At 36.9% G+C, this 18,426-nt stretch overlaps 1 protein-coding gene across 1 annotated transcript; it reads left to right on the top strand.

Annotated features, from left to right (window-relative positions):
* Nucleotides 1-533: 533 nt before the first annotated feature.
* On the top strand, nucleotides 534-17,798 carry LOC106093058 (RILP-like protein homolog). The gene is made up of 6 exons (XM_059366736.1): nucleotides 534-1,130; nucleotides 1,209-1,675; nucleotides 2,299-2,735; nucleotides 7,819-7,914; nucleotides 7,984-8,118; nucleotides 16,493-17,798. The coding sequence occupies exons 1-6, from the start codon at nucleotides 983-985 to the stop codon at nucleotides 16,518-16,520; spliced, it is 1,311 nt and encodes a 436-aa protein (XP_059222719.1). The 5' UTR covers nucleotides 534-982; the 3' UTR covers nucleotides 16,521-17,798.
* The last annotated feature ends 628 nt before the right edge of the window (nucleotides 17,799-18,426 follow it).

Genomic DNA, 18,426 nt, shown 5'->3' with positions numbered 1-18,426 from the left:
ATGGGCCTGTGCAAAATTTCAGCTCAGTAAATTTTTTTTTTTAATTAAATTTATTTGTTTGAGCAAAATTTCAGCTCAATATCTTTATTTTTAATAGGTTTTTAAAAACCAGTTCTACGATTTTTGAGCTTAATATACTAATAATTGGTTTCTGAAAGATTTTATTTTTTTTTTGGGTTTTTAATAAATCGGGTTCTTGCCAAAATTAACCGGTTTTTTACTAATGGTTCATTTCTTACTATATTGTCTGATAATTGTAATTTTTTCTTGGGACTTAACTTAAGGTTTGATCTTTAGAGGAAAAGTCTAAAAAAATTTATCGAAATTCTGTCTTTTGGGAAATTTTTGATCGAAATGTTCAAAAAAATGTTATCGAATTTTTGTCTCTAGAAAATTTAATTCAAATTTGTTGTTGCTAAAATTGTATCGAAATTTTTTGTAATACAATGTTATCGATTAATATATATTTGATTGGATTTTAATATTATCGATTCTTTATGTTATCGATTCATATATATTTGATTGGACTTTAAGTGAGAATTTGAGAATTGCAGAATAGAATAAAATTCCTTCCAAATCTTCACAATCCGCCAACATTACCAAGGATTCTGATTTTGTGGAATTTATTACGAATTTAATGGTATTTTAAGCAAGAAAAGAAAAAGTCAAGTGTCCAGCTTTGCGTATGCATTCGGCCTTCCTCGATATACACAAAATCTGTGGGAGTCTCCGGGTCGGGTGTTGCGAATATCATTGCCCTGTGTGTAATTTGTTTGCGATTGGTTCAAAGGAAAGATAAAAAGTGTTGAATTATTTATAAACTAACACTTATATTGGACAGAGGTAGCAAGTGGCTGTAGTGTAGTCAATTACCTGCTGTTGAGGGGGTTGGTTGCAAATTAAACGCTGGTTTGTGTGTTGATTAGGTCATCCCAAACAAATTACTAAGCAAACCTCTATTGTTGCCGTCGCTGTTAGACGTATGCCAGGTTTTCATTTCAATGAAATGGGCGATATGGTGCTGGATGCTATTGATGATATCGGAGTAGTGGATGTTTACGATCTGGCCTCGGACATTGGCAAGGAATATGAGAAGATCATAGATCGTTTTGGCACCGAAGCGGCTACAGGTAAAGTTTCCCAGTGACCTATATATGCACATATGTAGCAGAAAGCTACATAGGTATTAATGAGTTGGCTCTCTTTAGGTCTTATGCCCAAAATCATCAACACTTTGGAGTTGCTTGAGGCGTTGGCTGCTAAAAATGAGCATGAAAATGCCACCATTCAGGAGCTAAAAGAAAAGATAGCCCAATTGGAAAGTGAAAAATCGGAAAAGGCTGAGTTTCGGCGACGTTTCGAAAAGGAATTGGAAATGATTGAAGAACTATGGCGCACAGAAACAAATGATTTGGCGGATTTGGTTACCTCACTGCAAGAGGAGAACAAAAGATTGATTAAGCAAACACAAGATCTACAATCCTCTTCTGCTCATTCATCCGGTTTGGGAGCGAGTCTGACGGAAAGCATTATCAGTATTACCAATAACGAGTTACATTCGGCCTTGAGCGATACTCAGGTTCTGCAACGTTTGAAGGAGCAAATCTATCGACAAAGGGATGAGCTGAAGGAAAAGGAAAGGGAGTTGCAGAGTAAATACACTGAAATTGAACATGTGAGTTGGACTGAAATATCTTACTGATAAGATAATATAAATTGGGAAGCGTTGGTATGGGTTCAATTGAATTGCAAAAGATACTGCACTTTTGGGAGATATTCAGCCATGTGAGGTGATATCTTTGGCGTAATCATTTCCATTATATGGGAAGTGTCGCTTATGTTTAATTCAAAATGAATGTCTAGATATGATACATATGCCCATATTTCAATTTGCCATAAATATATTAAAGTTTAAGTTTTCTTCATAGTTGCTGCTATAGCACTTATTTTTGCTTAATTAAAAATGAACAACTTTTCCCATTGGCCACATAAAAGTTTGCATTTTTACCAAGCCGTTAACATTTCTTTGTCATGGCCACAAAACATAGGGGTCGAAGGACAAACACCTACGCGTATACAATGTGCGCACACACCGTTATTTTGTGAGTCCATTAACTTGATTTTTATGGCTTCATTAGGAACAAAGCAACCATAAATTAGTTTCTTGGTCACGTTGATAAACAATTAGAAAACCATTTTCCTTTGAAATATCCACCGAACTAACTTTCCGCCTTGTTTTCCACTTACCCCCACCTACAACCCCTACCATTATCCCTTTTCTTGTCCTTTTCCCTTTAGATGACCATCCAGCTGGAACGCTTTAAAGCATCTGGACGTGACACTCGTCGCCGTTGCACAATGCTACAAACTCAAGTGAAAACTTTGTGTGAGGAGCGAGCCGACTTTTTGGCACAGCTACAAGATCAGCAACGTGATATAAATAGTTTGAGAAAACGTTTGGGTCTCGCCGAAAAGGAAAACGAAGATTTGGTAATGTCACAAGATGATGACCCAAATGATCCAAATCGTCCACGTTACACTACAAGGGAATTGAAGGAGTTACTCAGCGAACGTGATGAACTACTGACCACAATCGAAAACTTAAACGAAGAGTTGAGGGCCCTCAAGCCAACTGAGATAACGGCAAATGATGATTCCAGTTCGGAGGATGAGGACGATGATGGTATTGGTGCTGAAGGGGATGACGATAGCCAGAAAGGCGATCAAACGGAAACGTAAGTTGCTTAGACATGTACAAAAAATATCAAAGCAAAAACAAAAAAAAAAAGTTTTGTCTTCGAAATCGTTGTATTTTAGAGAATTTTGCGTGTGTCTCAGTCATAAATGTCATCACCTAAAGAAGTTTATTGTCTATGATGAATGAAACATGTGCTGAGTCACATACAAATGTTAAGGTGTTACTAGCTTAAAAGTTTTGCATCATGTAAAATGTCGCAAAATTATTGTAACTTGAAAGGTGTCATTTGTATATTTCTGCATTAAGAAGAGTTGTTTGCGCTCTGGTTGTATTCTATTGCTTTCTGTGGCGTTCAAATAATACCCAAGAATAACTGCAAACGTAAAATTTGCAACAAACACCAAATTTAATAATGGATCTCTTATATAGGAGATGCGCAAAGGTACAACAGTGCCGCAGATATCATCCAATCTTGGAAAACTATCTGCCGGCATCCAAGTCTCGTAAATTTTTGTTGTTGCGCATATTGTCGCGTGGGCGATCATTTAAGATTCCCGCGTATGGGGCTGTATTAACTAATGAGCCACCCATTGACGAAACAGACACGTCTTAGACATGGGTGCACCGAATTGGCAGTCATTAAATTAGTATTTAATGATCGTAGCGCAGAGGTTAGCACGCCTGGGTTCGAATCCTGGCGAGACTATCAGAAACACGTTTTCAGCGGTGGTTTTCCCCTCCTAATGCTGCCAACATTTTTGAGGTACAATGCCATGTAAAATTTCTCTCCAAACAGGTGTCGCACTGCGTCATGCCGTTCGGACTAGGCTATAAAAAGGAGGCCCCTTATCATTGAGCTTAAACTTGAATCGGCCTGCACTTATTTATAGGTGAGAAGTTTATGTTTATGAGCAAAATTTGCTATTTGCTAAATTATAATTTATGCTTACCGCTTATATATAATTCAAAATGTTTCCTCTTGATATACACTACAGTGGTTAGTTAACATTGTTGACACACCTATTCCTAGTTCGCCAGAGTATATCCCAAAATCCACCTACCTGGTCATCCAGTTTGGAACTGTCCGCATAGGTATTGGCAATATTTTATTTCCAGTTAACTTCTTATCAAATAGCGTTTAATACAATGCGTAACGAATAAAGTGGTCCGCTCGAATTTGTTGCTTTGTCCGCTTATAAATCGATTTGATTTCATAGCCCCATAGAAGCTACAGCTTTTGCCACTTTGACCAAGGTCCAAGATAGACTCATATTAAATATGTCAATCATATAAACTGATTCGTCGATTTTACTTCTTATGCCAGTAGAAATCACAATTTTTGTTGTATTTAGCTGCGTTTTGCTGTACAAGATACATTATCCCTTCCAATTCATACAAAAAAATAGGGCACAGATTCTCAGATTTCCCTGAAGTTTGACATGTCAGTATCAAGGTGCGTCGATTTGTGTGGACCAACCAAAACCCACAGTGATAGTCAATATCGATATCTACGACGAATACAAAGAAATTTTACCTTAATAACCATAGGTCTAAATGCAAAATCGAGCTTCCGGTTTTCAACGAAAAAGTCCTTCCATAACTAATTTATCTTCTACGCCCAGACGAAACGGCTCAAGTATCCTTGGCTAGCCCGTTTATTCGATTTCTCTTACCTTTCTAAATCTGATGGCGAATTTCACATGGTGGTATTTTGTAAAGTCATTGCCTTCGGCGCTTTAGTAGTAGAAGCATAGTAACCAAATATGTAAAAGAATGTCAAATTGATCAAAACGGTGCGCAAATGCATAATATGAAGTTGGCTTTACTTTACGTTAATTGGCTATGACAGAATATTTGTTTCACTATTCGAACGTAAAATAGCGTTCCAGGCGCCTCGATCTTCTGCGTTCATTTTATAATCTCTGACACCAAGTTTCGAGATGTCTCCCATTACCTGATCTTTCCCTCGGGCTTTTGGGTGTCCCTGTTTAGCCAACGCAGCCGTTGTATTTTTATGCTTGTAACTATATTCTCCATTAACGCAAACTGTTCCATATATTTTACAAAGAATCTTCCTCTCAAACACTCCAAGCACTGCCTCGTCTGCTTTCACAAGTACCCATGCCTCAGAATCATATAACAACACGTTGATGTTGTTGTTGTAGAAGTTTATTGTGTTCTATCTTTCGTCTGCTTGATTCTGTTGAGTGTCAAGACCCAGGAACTCTGCGAATAAGATGGGGTGAGTCCACAAGGATTTGGGTCTGAGTCGAGTGGGTTTGGCCGGGCAGTTAAACAGGTGACGTGTATCGTGCGGCCCCTGGTTACAATCGGGACATACATCTTTTACGTCGGCATAAATCCTTGCTCTGTAGGAGTTGAAGCGGCTGCATCTGCCGGAACGTAATTGAGCCAGAACTACTCTGGTTTTCCAGGGGAGGTTATTTTCCTCTGGTGGAATGGGAGGCGGTCGTTCTTCATGGACAATATTCACCCGGTAGCCATTTACCGTATCTGCTACCGTGTCTCCATGAATGTTGTCTAGACCTGCTTGATATGCCGATTTATCTAGAGGTTCTATCTTGTAGCGCTGAACCTCACGCTCTAGATCATGTAGATCTTCTTTAAGGCTTCTGAGCGGTGGATATCTATCCACAAGATGATGATTTGGATGGTCTCTGCGATAACAGCCCAAAAGGCATTGCTTAGACAGCATGTAGTTATGTCTTCGCACTGGTAGGATCTTTGTCTCCTAATGGAGGTGGTCCATATGAGAACTGAACAGACAGCCCGTCGCAGTTCAAAGCGCGGCACTCTGGCAGATCTAAATATTATTCCACGGCGTGTCACAGAGCTGACGAGACCACACTAGAGCTGCATAACATACCACAGACCGGCCCATTGCTTTGTATGTGGTCAACAAAGTTTCTTTGCCAGCACCCCAAGTGCTGCCGGCAATGGAGGTCATGTAGAGTTCCCCATATTTTGGGGAACTCCCATTTCCACTCTACATTGCTTTGACTCCTTATCCCTAAATTCCACAAATGACTGGCGACCACACAGATAGTTCGCGACCCCACGTTTCATGCGTGGCTATATGAGTGTTCATAGACAGGTTGAGGATAGTAGTAAGGTACTCAACTCCAGGTAGGTCCAGGAGTTCAGCATCAGTGTAAAGATTCCGTCGGGGCCAACGCCTTGGGTGATTTGGCGCCACGCATGACATTCGTAACTTCGCCCACGGTAAATTGTAATGGCTGTCCATCGACTAGGAGACCACAGATACGACAAATGGCTCTCCTCCGTACCCTGCCACTCTCGGTATGCACTATAAATTGGCGGTTAAACAACCTGGCGCATCTCTTTGGATCAGTTACGGTTACGTCGCCAAAAGTGACTGAGATTCTGTCATCCCGACTACCGGGCTTCGAGAGTGATTTAACAGTAGACCACAGCTTGCCTAAACCAGTGCCTAAGTTACATTGCTTCAAGTCATTTCGGCCTCAAATTCCGCTTATGTTCTTTGACTACCCTGTTTATTTCCAGAGAGTATCGGGTAGTGTCAGTGTTTTGTATAGTGTAATCTTCATCTTTCGTGAGGTGGACTTGTTTCTAAACTGCTTACTTCATCCAAAGTAGCATTTGTTTGCCATTTTTTTTTTCGCCTTATTCCAAACCTGTTCTGAATCAATTAATAACATGTTCTGAATGTATAAATAAATAAAAAACTGCTTTCATTCGTTTCGGTTATGGCGGTGCCGAAGTAGATAAAGTTACTGACTGTCTCAAAGTTGTGGTTCTCAACTTTCTCCATTTTCTTTATCTGATCGGTTGTACAGGGCGTTTTGGGAGTTAATTTCATCCATTTCGTTTTATCTTTATTTACTACCAGACCCATTTTCAAAGGCGGCAGTTACTACTTCCGGTGACCGACCTATGATATCGATGTCGTCGTCATAGGCGAGTAGCATTTGTTGTCTTTTGAGATATCTATTCACATCACACGTATAATCTTCTCAAGCAGGATATTAAAGAGATCACACGATAGGCTGTCTTCCCGTCTGAAACCTCGTTTGGCATTTAATGGTTCCGAGAAGCGTATCAGCAACTGCCATCCTACATAGTCTTATTAATTTTTTGAAGAGATACCAAACTCAGACATGGCTTGAAATACCTTTGAACGTATAGGCTGTATCAAAAGCGGCTTTGTAGTCAACAAAGAGATTGTAGGTTTGTCCTTCTTGGGTCTTATCCATGATTTGGCGCAATGTGAGTATCTTGTCTATGGTGGATTTACCAGGCCTAAAGCCGTATTGATAGGGCCCAATTATCTCATTGACTTTGGGTTTTAATATTTCACACAGTGCGCTCGAGAGTATCCTGTATGAGATGAGGAACGGACTTGGCGCATTCCATCTTGTTTCCTTTCTTGTGTACGGGACATAGTATTCTGAGGTCCACTCATCGGGTATGCATTCTTTCAAACAGATTGCGCAGATAAGCTGATGCATACGCCTAATCAGCGTGTCGCCTCCGGTCTAAAATAGTTAAGCTGGTAACCCGTCGGCTCCTGCTGCCTTGTTGTTCTTCAGTCGGGTCATAGCTACTTCGACCTCATTCTAACTAGGATGATGATGGCATAGAATGGATATATGTAGCTTACACATAAACATAAGTCCTAAGGGACGGATATTGCCGTTAAAACCGAAAGCTTTTTTTTGATCTTAGAACCACGGTTTCTTGAGCAAATTCTCTAAGAATTCGAGTGGAAGTTCCCATTTTGATAGACCCATCACCCTCATATATTGGTTCGATTTCTAACTCGATTAGAGGTAGATTAGGTTAGGTTGAAAAGAGGGTGAAGATATTATTCGGACCCATGCCACGACGGACATACTCCTAAGCCAGTAATCGGCTTGTTGTGAGCTCTAAGAACTATAAAGTAACCTCTAAAAAATTTTTAAGTTAGGAAAAAAAGTTATTTTAGATGTAACTTGTATACACTTTTGGCAGAAACCATGATGCTAGTCCATTGTTGGGCCCGAACCAACTTAGAGTGTTTTTACCTGCACTTAATTCATAAATTAAAGCTATTAAATGATTTTAAATTGAATTTTTAGGCCTCCCGAAAATGATGCACCAGTTCAAGGTCCACTACCCTACGAACCCGATGATGCCCCCTGGAAAAAGACAAACGAATCTGGTATTCGTAAATTGTAAGTCAACGCTCACCGTTGTTTTATTAAAAACTTTGGTAAAAAATATTGTTTGCCTATATCTTGCAGTTTCCGTAAATTATTTTCCGATACCAGTGATGGTAGCTCTGGCAGTAATCAGCCAACATTCCAGAAACGTTCCTTAGCCACATTATCGAAAATGGCATTGTCGGCATCACCTGCAGCCACCAATCCCAATGTTAAGTAAGTCAAGAGAATTATTCAAAACAAAAAACAACCTACTAAAGAATCGAAACAATTCTGGAGAAATTAATGGATCAATTACATTGTCTGTCTTTACACATGCATACATACATGCTATATATGCTATGAAAGTATTTTATGAATGTCTTTATTACTATGATCAGAATGAAGGAAAATGAATTATTAATGCTAGGTTTTATGGGTCTTTTGTACGAAGTTGAACTCAATTAAGGTTCTATTATCTTTAGCAACTTTTTTTTAGTTTTTTTCTTATTCATATTTACTTTGACCACTTAACTTTTAATCTATCTAACACACAACCAGACACAAATTATAGTAAATAACCACTTTTAGCTGTTGTTATTAAAGAAAACAAAAAACTATAGAATATACATTGGGAAAACAACAATTTTAACCACAAAACTAAACTAAAGTTTTAGACAACAAAAAAAAAGAAAAAATTAACAATTAAAAAGAGTGAAATTTTAAAATAGTTATCAAATACGGATGACACACAAACACACACACAACTTAAAACTGCAAACACAATATGCTTTTTTCTTTTGGGTTAATACCAATTTTCAATTTTTTATTATTATAGGAAACATTTACCGATAACACAAACAAGCCTTGATTACAAAAAAACAAACAAAAAAAAAACTACTAAACTCTTACAAAATACAAAAGCCTTACTTAAAAGATAACGATTTATAAAAAAAATGAAAAGGAAAGTAAAATAATTGTTAAACTATTGGAGCTTCCGTGGCAAATTTGAATTTTTTTTGTGTTTTCTTTTTTACGAATTGTTTCTTTTAGTTTTATAAAACACATATTTCCATTTTATAGACACCTCACAAACACATACACACACCTATACTATACCATTCTAAACCTCTGTAGGTTTTCATCGTAATGATAGACTTGATTAAACCTCCCATCTTCCCCTCTTATTAACAAAGCAAAAGACAGAAATTAACTTAAGGTCTAAGAAAAAGGAAAGTTTAAAAAAGAAAACAAAAGACAGAATGTAACTTAAGGTCTAAGAAAAAGGAATAATGAAAATATGAAGGAAAGTTTAAAAAAGGAAAACCAACCAAAAACTTTTTTGGTTTTAAAAGTCAAAGTGTAATTTGTTTTTTAAAGGATTTTTCCATTTTATTCTCATTTTTCCTTCGATAACATTGGGCCAACATTGGACTAGATTTCACATATTATAGTATACTACTTATCTACCAAACAAAAATTTTTTAGAAATATTTATGACAGTGTTTACATAACTCTACTAGGGAATACTTGTTGTAAAGAAGACATATATACAAACACACACACACACCAGAGAACTGCATAAGACCAAATATTTGGCACTCAATAGACACTTATGAAAAAAAAAACAAAAAAAAAAGATAGTATGCAAACTAAAAATTAAGTAATAACTTAATTTTTAAGTTATATATAACTAAAGTTTGTAGTGGCGTGCGAAACAAACATAAGTGTCTATTGAGTGTTTTTCATAAGTGTCCAGAGTGTCAAATATTGGGTCTTATGCAGCTCTCTAACACACAACCAACAGCAATGTGATGGTGCTCTGGTACATGTGCTTGAAAATTTTTCAAATAAGAAAATCGGTACTTGCTAGTAGGGTGCACATTTATTTGCGTTTTTGGAATTAATCGTTTATTTGAAAATTCAGTTTCGATTAATCGATTAACCGATTAATCGATTTATATGTATCTTCTTATATATAAAACAATACACCCCTAAATCGGACATATTTACCGACCATGGCAATATGGGACTCAAGTGAAAGGTATTTGCGAGTAGAATACGAATCTCATATCCAAATGTGGATCCAAGTTTCTGGGGGTCCTCCCCATCCACAAAGCACAGCCCAAATAGGACTAATTTACTGACCATGACAATATGGAGCACAAATAAAAAGTATTTGAGTGTAGAATACGAATCTGATGTCCTAATGTGGAACCAATCAGGACAAATTTACGACCATAGCAATATGGGTCTCAAAGGAAAGGTCTTTGGGCGTAAAGCACGAATCTGATATTAATATTCAGGAAAAAGTGATTATGGGGCCACCCCACCCCCATAACACAACCTCAATGAGACGTATTTGTTAACAATTGCAATATCGGGCTCAAGTAATGGGTAAGGGGCGACCCGGTAGCCGAGTTGGTAGCTTGCTTGGATTACCAGTGCTTTTGCTTTTGATATCAATGACAATATGGGGTTCAAATAAATGATATTTGAGAGTAGAGCACGATTCTGATTTATTTTAAGGCTAAGTGTTTGGGGGACCACCCCACTCCCCAAAACACACCTAAATCGGACATATTCACCGACCATGTAAGGTATTGAGGAGTAGAGCATAAAATTAATACCCACTTTCGGGACCAATTTTCCAGGGGTCTACCCCTTCCCATATACAAACAACAATTATTTACTGACTGACCATTGCAATTTGGGGCTTGAATAAACGTATTCGCCGTCCCTTCCCCAAAACTACCCACAAAGAGTCCATATTTACCGACCATGGAATATGTGGCTCAAATGAAAGGTATTTGAGATTAGAAAACGAATTTGATAGCCTAATTTGGGGCCAAGTGTTGGAGGGACGCCTCATCCCATAAACTCCCCTTAAACCAATGGCAATATGTGGTTTTAATAAATGGTATGGTATATAAGAGTAGGGCTAAGTGTTTGGGGGGCCATCTCACCTCCGAAAAAACCGCTAAATCAGACATACGTATTTACCGATCATGGCAATATAGGACTCAAAAGAAAGGCATTAGAGCACGAAATTCATATCCACTTTCAGGACCACGTTTCTGGTCCTGAAATGCTTGACATTATTTGACTCAAAAACCGGTGGGGGGCACAAAACTGTGTTCTAACACGATACTGATATTATTTCCGGGTCCGCCCCCTAAAGGGAGTTTCGGGGGTAAACCGTGATAATGGCAAAAAGGGGCTCAAATCTGATATCTGTTTTATGGCCAAGTGCTTCAGGGACGCCTAACCTCATAAACTCCCCCTAAACCACACATATATACCGATCATAGCAATATGTAGCTCAAATGTGGTTTTTTTGAGAAGCTGAATTCTGATTCATTCAGCTTCTCAAAAAAACCACATCCACTTTCGGGGCAAAGGGTTCAGCTACTCCAATCCACCACCAAAACCAAGAGAATGAAGTGGATCTAACATCAAAACTTTAATGGGCATAACCTCCCCTTGCCCTTTTTACAAAAACGACCGATCTCAGAGATGGATGGGGCGATTTACACGAAACATAGTTTGTATATAAAAAATCAAAAACAGAAATTTGGTATACTTATTTAAGATGGGATGTCTAGGGTGGCCGCCCTACCCTCAAAGCCCGTCAAATGGAATTTTAAACCAATAATGACAACATTAGGCCATACCGGACATTTTTACCTACCCAAGCAATATAAGCCTCAAATAAAAGAAATTTGGAAGTGGAACACCAATATGATATCCACATTAGGGCGAAATATCAGAAAGGCCGTACTAGTAATAAAATGGGATATACTTTTGTATTTTACTTTGATTTGTAAGAAGGGCCAATGGATCCGGTTTATTTGATCCTCCTCTTTGTAGTAAAGCAACGAATTCTCATCCCAATCGAATGACATTTTGCGCGAGTAGGGCCCAAATTATAGAAAAAATGCACACAAATAACATATTTCACTTGTTTTTTAGTTATTTTAACATTAAAACGATTAATCGATTTACCGTTCTAAATTTTTCGATTGTTTGTTTATTTAAAAATATTTAATTTTCGATTGCTCGATTGTTTGAAAGGTCACAAATAATCGATTATTCGATTAAACGAGTGTACACCCTACTTGCTAGTATGAGACATATAAAGAAAGTGAGGCATTCAGAAAGCGAGCCATTCCGAAAGTTTAGTAAGCTTTCAATTTGTTTTATCCAAAAAATATACTTGTAGTACCTCTATAGACTCAAACCATTCCCCAACACCATCATCATTACATCTAACGTATAAATATAACAAAATAAAATAACACAATAGTAGTGTTGTTCTAAATGATTGTTCTTTTTTACTTCATTTAGCTAACCTAACTAACAACTAAATTAAATATTGAGATATAGACGTTTTATATATATACAAATACATATATACATAATACATTATTATAGCTATCACAAAAATGAAACAAAAAAAAAATATATATTATTGTTTTCCAATTGGAGTTCAAAAGAGTAGAATTGTTAAACATAATTTCCCTATTTGCTAACAAAAAGTTGTTTAGCACAAATTTGAACGACAATTTCAAAAGTTTACAAATGTTTGTTGTTGCCAATAGTTAAAGGGGATTACATTTTTTATAAAATTAAAACATACAACATAAATTATACATACAATAGATATCTCTTTTTATATTTCCTAGTTCATTTCGTTCTTTGCTTTGTTTATTATGTTATTTTTGTAAGAATCACAACTATATGTCTATGTGAAGAGAATAACTGCTTGCTTTTTTACCACAGTTCTTTAAATTGCCCAAGAACTTACGAGTGTGCACAAATGTACGTTAGTCCAGATACGTCCGAAGCTGCTTTGAATAGCATAAGCGAGATACCTGAATGCAAGCCCATTCGGTGGCTTATGATTTAGTTTAGTCTTCTTTGTAACCTAATCTACAATTCTGAAAAATCTTGAAATGTACGGACAGAGTGTATAATTGGGAGCTTAACTCGTCCTCTGTTCTATAGTTTCCTCACTTTTGATGTTCTCGTAGCTTTCGCTGAAACCGTTCGTACATATAAGACATGCACAAAATTTTGAGTTTCTCTAACTTTGCCTACAGAATAAAGCACTAAATCCACTCAAATTATATTAATCCAACGAATTTCTTTCGTTTATTCAAATCTGGCGCATTCACTCTATAACTGCAGATGATTTTAATATGATGCCAGCGCATAAAATTCGCTTGTATTCGTGACAAAATTTTAGTCGGTTTAGCTGTAGAAGTAATCATTTCCGTAAGTTTTTGTTGTTGTTATAGCCACATTTATTATCCGTAACCCGCGTCTCGAGCTCTAAGCTGAGTTTTTCGTCATGGCGATGAACACCACACATCGCCGAAAGTTAAACTTGACGTCTGTTTGCTACAGTGCCAATGTAGTGACGAGTTTCCTTCGCCGCTTTCCCGATGGCTATGATGTCATCCAGATAGGCGAAGGCGTAAGGTTCTATCTTGGGACCCTTCGTGCTGACCAAAAGGCATAACTCGCCATTGGACCAATCCAAGACCCAAGAAGGCTTCCATCGGTATCTTTAGGCTTCCATTGGTATCTGCTGTAGCCGTCTTTCAGGACCAGACTACTAACATGCTTGGTCTCCCGTAGCCGGTCTAGAGTAGAGGAAATACGCATCTGGATTGGATTTGCTGTTGAGGTTACGGAAGTCCATACATAGTCTTCGCTCGCCATCAATCCACGGCCCGTAACAGTAAAGGCAACCGCCTTCTTGCTTTTCGCTTCCATTGGTATCTGCCAGTACCCGTCCTACAGGTCCCAGTCTAGAATCGAGGAGATACGTATTTGGATTGGATTTGCTTTTGGGATCGCGGAAGTCCATACATAGTCTCCGCTCACCCACAATCCACGGCCAGTTACAGTGCTTTCGGCCGCCATTGGTACGTATCTACCAATACCAGTCCTTCAGGTTCAGATTACTAACATACTTGATCTCCCGTAGCCGAGGGTTTGACCCACCAAAGGCGCAAGCGAACCTGGCGATGAATAGGTGTGTATGCATGGGTCAGAAAGTCCGTACCGTTCGTCGATTTCGTTCGCTATATCAACGGGGTTATTTAGCAGGCATTGCCATTGAGGGTGTTGGCGAAACCGTCGACCGTGGTGGGTATGACTGTCGTTTCTTGGGCACAATTCCAACAAAAAATGATGGTGTCGTTTCGACACTGAGGGTAGGCGGCACTTCATGCGGGACTTCTTCCGCCTCAAACCACCTATGTTGTTCGCGTGGATGATTGGGCAAAGGAGGCAAGCTCTGCAGGTCTTGCGCCATCGTCAAAAGATATACAAGCTTTGGGAAGTCACGTCAATGTATACACCCCAGGTACTCGGCAAGGCATTGCGAAAAATTCTTTGCTGGTTATTTGTCCAATACCTGATCATGGCTTTTTCCTTCAGGACCTCGGGAATCATTGTTGGCATCACGTCAATCTCCAGGGCGTATATTTGAGCCATCTCTTCTATTCGCTCAATAAATTCAAGAGATTTGTGTTCACCTTCGAACTGTACTCCCCATTTACGAACCTGGTCGTCTATCGGTATCTCGTGAGTGTGTCACCGCGGTGTGTGTTTCACAGTCGTGTGTCGGCATCTCGAGTGTGTGTCACAGTCCGTACGGTGGCGACCTATTCTGGGTAAATATATGTCTCTTATGCGACACCGGCGTTGGTGGAACCTTATGCGCAGGTTACCATAATGGACAGGCACCCTGGGTCTGTTTATAGCATTATACATTCAATGCAAGTCAGGTGTACCAATGCCATGCTGATCTGGATAGATTATTATCGTTATCATGTCGATAACACGTGCTTTGTACTGTATTGTATACAAAACAGGGACATAATATTTCATTGGGACAGTTGGTGTGTTTTCTTTTTATTCTAAGCCCAGTAATGACTTCGACTTTTCACACAAACAACTGTCAAAAAGCACTATAAAAAAATGGTGAAGAAGATAATGGGAACACATGACGTATAAGTGGCTCTGAGTTCTATGATCGAAATTGGAAAAATTTCGCACAATTTTAATTGCAAACGTAATTCAATGCTCACGAAATGGGTCGAATCAACTCTGCTTTAATACTGTTGTATTTGTTTTGTGTTGTTGTTTGTGTTCTGATAAAGAAAAAAAGTCCGTCGGATTTCACAACAATTTTCAGCTTTTTAGCATTTTTGCTGTGAATGTAGTCAATACTACGCTAAAATGCGAACACATTCCGTAGAAATGGTACTGAGTTCTGTAAACAAAATAGCAGCCCCATGTCGCTGCACCAATACAAATTTCGCTTCAGTTAATTGCCAATTAAATTAAATGCCCACGAAATGGGCACCAGCCAACTCTTTTTCAATGATGTTGTGTTTGTTGTGTGTTGTTGTTTGACTTTTATTTGTGTTCTGGAAAAGAATAGGGTCCGTCGAATTTCGCAATAATTTAATAGGCATTTTCGCTGCGAATGAAGTCAGTACTAGGCTTTAAGCAGGGTACTCTGTATTTAGTTGTGAACATTTTCAAAAAACTATCTTAATTTACTAAAACATGTTTATTGCACATTTTCTGCGCCAACACAATCCAGCCATCATATTATATCTGGATTAACTGTGCCAAATTGCTACTTCTAAGTCATTAGCCTAAAAAAACATTAATTTTTCACACATTTTTTTATTTACAATTTAAACCTAGTACTGAACAACTTTCCAAATCCACTTTAAAAAAACAATGGTGACAAGAAAAGTGGTAGTGAGTTCGCTGCGCCAACACAAATTTCGCTTCAATTAATTGCTTACGAGCTGGATCACAAGCAACTCTGTTTCAACGTATTTGCTTTTGTTGGGTGACTTTCTATGAGTTATGTTTGTTTTTTGTCGTCCAATAGTATGCGGCATATTTCGCAACCAATTTAGAGACAATTTTCGTGCGAATGAAGTTAGTAATAAGCAATTTTCGTGCGAATAAAGTTAGTATTAGGCTTTACAAACAAAAATTTGAACAGAAAATTTCTCCCCAAAAAATTCTCAATGTATGCCCATCAAATCTCCAAGTCCAAAATATAGTCCCCATCTTTGAAAATAAATCCCCAGTTTGGGGAGAAAATCCCAATGCTGGCAATACTGGAGCCGACGAAAAGCTACATCAGCCAAGTACTGCCGCTTCAGTGTGAGGTGTCACAATTCGTATCTGGGATATTTCTTATTTTCGAAGTACCTTTGATTTTCCAGAATCGGTAAATTTTTCGAATCTTGTTGAATCACGTTAATGATGAAATTAACCTAAATGGTGAGGCATTTTGACTTTTTCACGACCATTTGACATTTAGAGTACATACTGTAAAAAATCCAAACAAAATAAGCTGGTAATAGGAGTTTCTTACTTCATTTGAGTTCAGACATACACAGTTCTGTTTACTAAACAGTCCAGACATGCATAGTTCTCTTTATAGAAATTACTGGTTTTCTTTATTTTCACATTTTTCGGTTTTTGCCATTTTTTGTTGTTGTGAAAAAGTTTGTCTATACTTTTCATTTATTATATATATTTTTTTTTTATTTTTATTTTCTTGCAGCACTTTACAATACTACAGGTATTATTAAAGATACAACAAAAAAAAAACAGCTATTAACGAACAATAACAAGTAACAACACACAAAAACAACAATTACATCATCTCATATATACATTCCTATAAAAACTTTTTTCATATCACCATCATCATTAACATCAAAGGAGAGAAATACATAATTTATATAAAAAAAAAACATACATCATCATGTACACATACATACACAGCACACTCATTTATAGATACGAAACAACATATCAAACAGGATATTTTTTATAAAAATTAAAAAAAAAAAACAAATTTCAATTAATTTATTTCCACAGAAAAAGTAAAAATAGTTTTTTTTACAATTCCACTTAAAAACTTGCACACACACACAATATGATCTTTTTGATAAAAACAAACGAATTTTTTCCAACGCAATTTAAGTCATAGACTGTGCCAAAGATTTATTTTGTTTCTTTTCTCTGATGAGTACATGCTTTTAAAATAAGTTTTTTTTTTGTATTTTCAATAAACATAAGAGAAAAATGAAGAAACATTTCCAAAAAAGAGAGTAAAGAAACTAGGCGAAAACATCACAAAATCATATATACTATACATATGTATGTAATTTTTGTTTTTTTTTTGTTTGGTTTAATATAAAAATTCCTCATAAATTTTTATTTACTTTATATATTGTTTAGTTTTAACTATTCTTGTTGTAAAAATACATCTCATCTACGTTTTGTCTATATAAATGTGTTTTTTGTATATTATTTATTTATTTTAATATTCTTGTTATTATTTATTTATTCGAATACATGAGTTTTGTTTTTTTTTTAAATCATACCTTTTAAAGCAAATGTTTAAATTTATAATCAAATCGTTGTAAAGAAACGGGAATGTTGGCGCATCTATTGCCTTTATCCCATTTATACTTAAGTTTTAAAAAATTTTAATGTTACCCCGTTTGCATCACATCTCAATTGCGGTTTTGTGAACTGTTGTTCTTTCAATGTTTTGATTACAAATTTAATAGTTTTGCATTTAATTTTTTATCATCTTTATGTTGTCTTTTTCTTCTCAACAAAACACTACAACTTCCCTATCAAATATATAAAAAATATGGATTGAAAATATAAAATACTATTAATGAATATGAAAGAAATATATTTATATGAATTCGTAAAAATAAAAAATTAAAAAAAAAGTTATACAAATATGAAATTATACACAAATCGAAAATAATATTGAAATTTAACCTATTGGATTGTATTGCAAAATAAAGCAGATCTATTACAAAGAAAAATGAATAAAATACATATTTGATTTAGAAGAAAAAAAAAGTAAGAATTTTTTTGGTAATGTGATGGTAATGTTCGATTCAAAACTTTTCGGAGAGTGCGACGCATTGAAAACTTGAAAAATTGTGATTTTAACAAACATTGGGCATTGGGCAAGCTGTCGAAATGCAAGCAAATTGAAAGATTGTAATCGAAGGCCCTAAAGGTGGAGTTATATAACATATGCAAGCTCCAAAAACGCCTTAAAAATGCAACTCTGCAAAAAATTCCACTAAGCCGATGCGCAAAAGCTAAGAATTTTCAACTTTGACGATTGATCTCGTGCGTCATTCTGTGTTGTCATACGTGGAGTAGTGTTTTTAGGGGTTAAAGTTAAAAATTATTTAACTTTTGCCCCATCGTTTTTGTGGGATTTGTTTGCAGAGTTGTATTTTTAATGCGTGCGCATAGTATGTAGGTTAGGTTAGGTTTAAAATAGGGTGCAAATATTAATCCGCCCCATGCCACTATGGACATACACCTATGCCAGTAATCGCCTTGTTGTGAAAATTTTAAGTTAGGAATTCCGTGCTTCTTACAAAATTCTTAATTGTTTTCAATACCACTCTCCTTAGTTGGTTCACGTCTGGTATTGTGCCCTCACCTAAGTGC

This window comes from Stomoxys calcitrans, chromosome 4 (genome assembly GCF_963082655.1).
Source record: "Stomoxys calcitrans chromosome 4, idStoCalc2.1, whole genome shotgun sequence".
Lineage (NCBI taxonomy): Eukaryota > Metazoa > Arthropoda > Insecta > Diptera > Muscidae > Stomoxys > Stomoxys calcitrans.
This window is presented reverse-complemented; position numbering and strand designations above follow the sequence as displayed.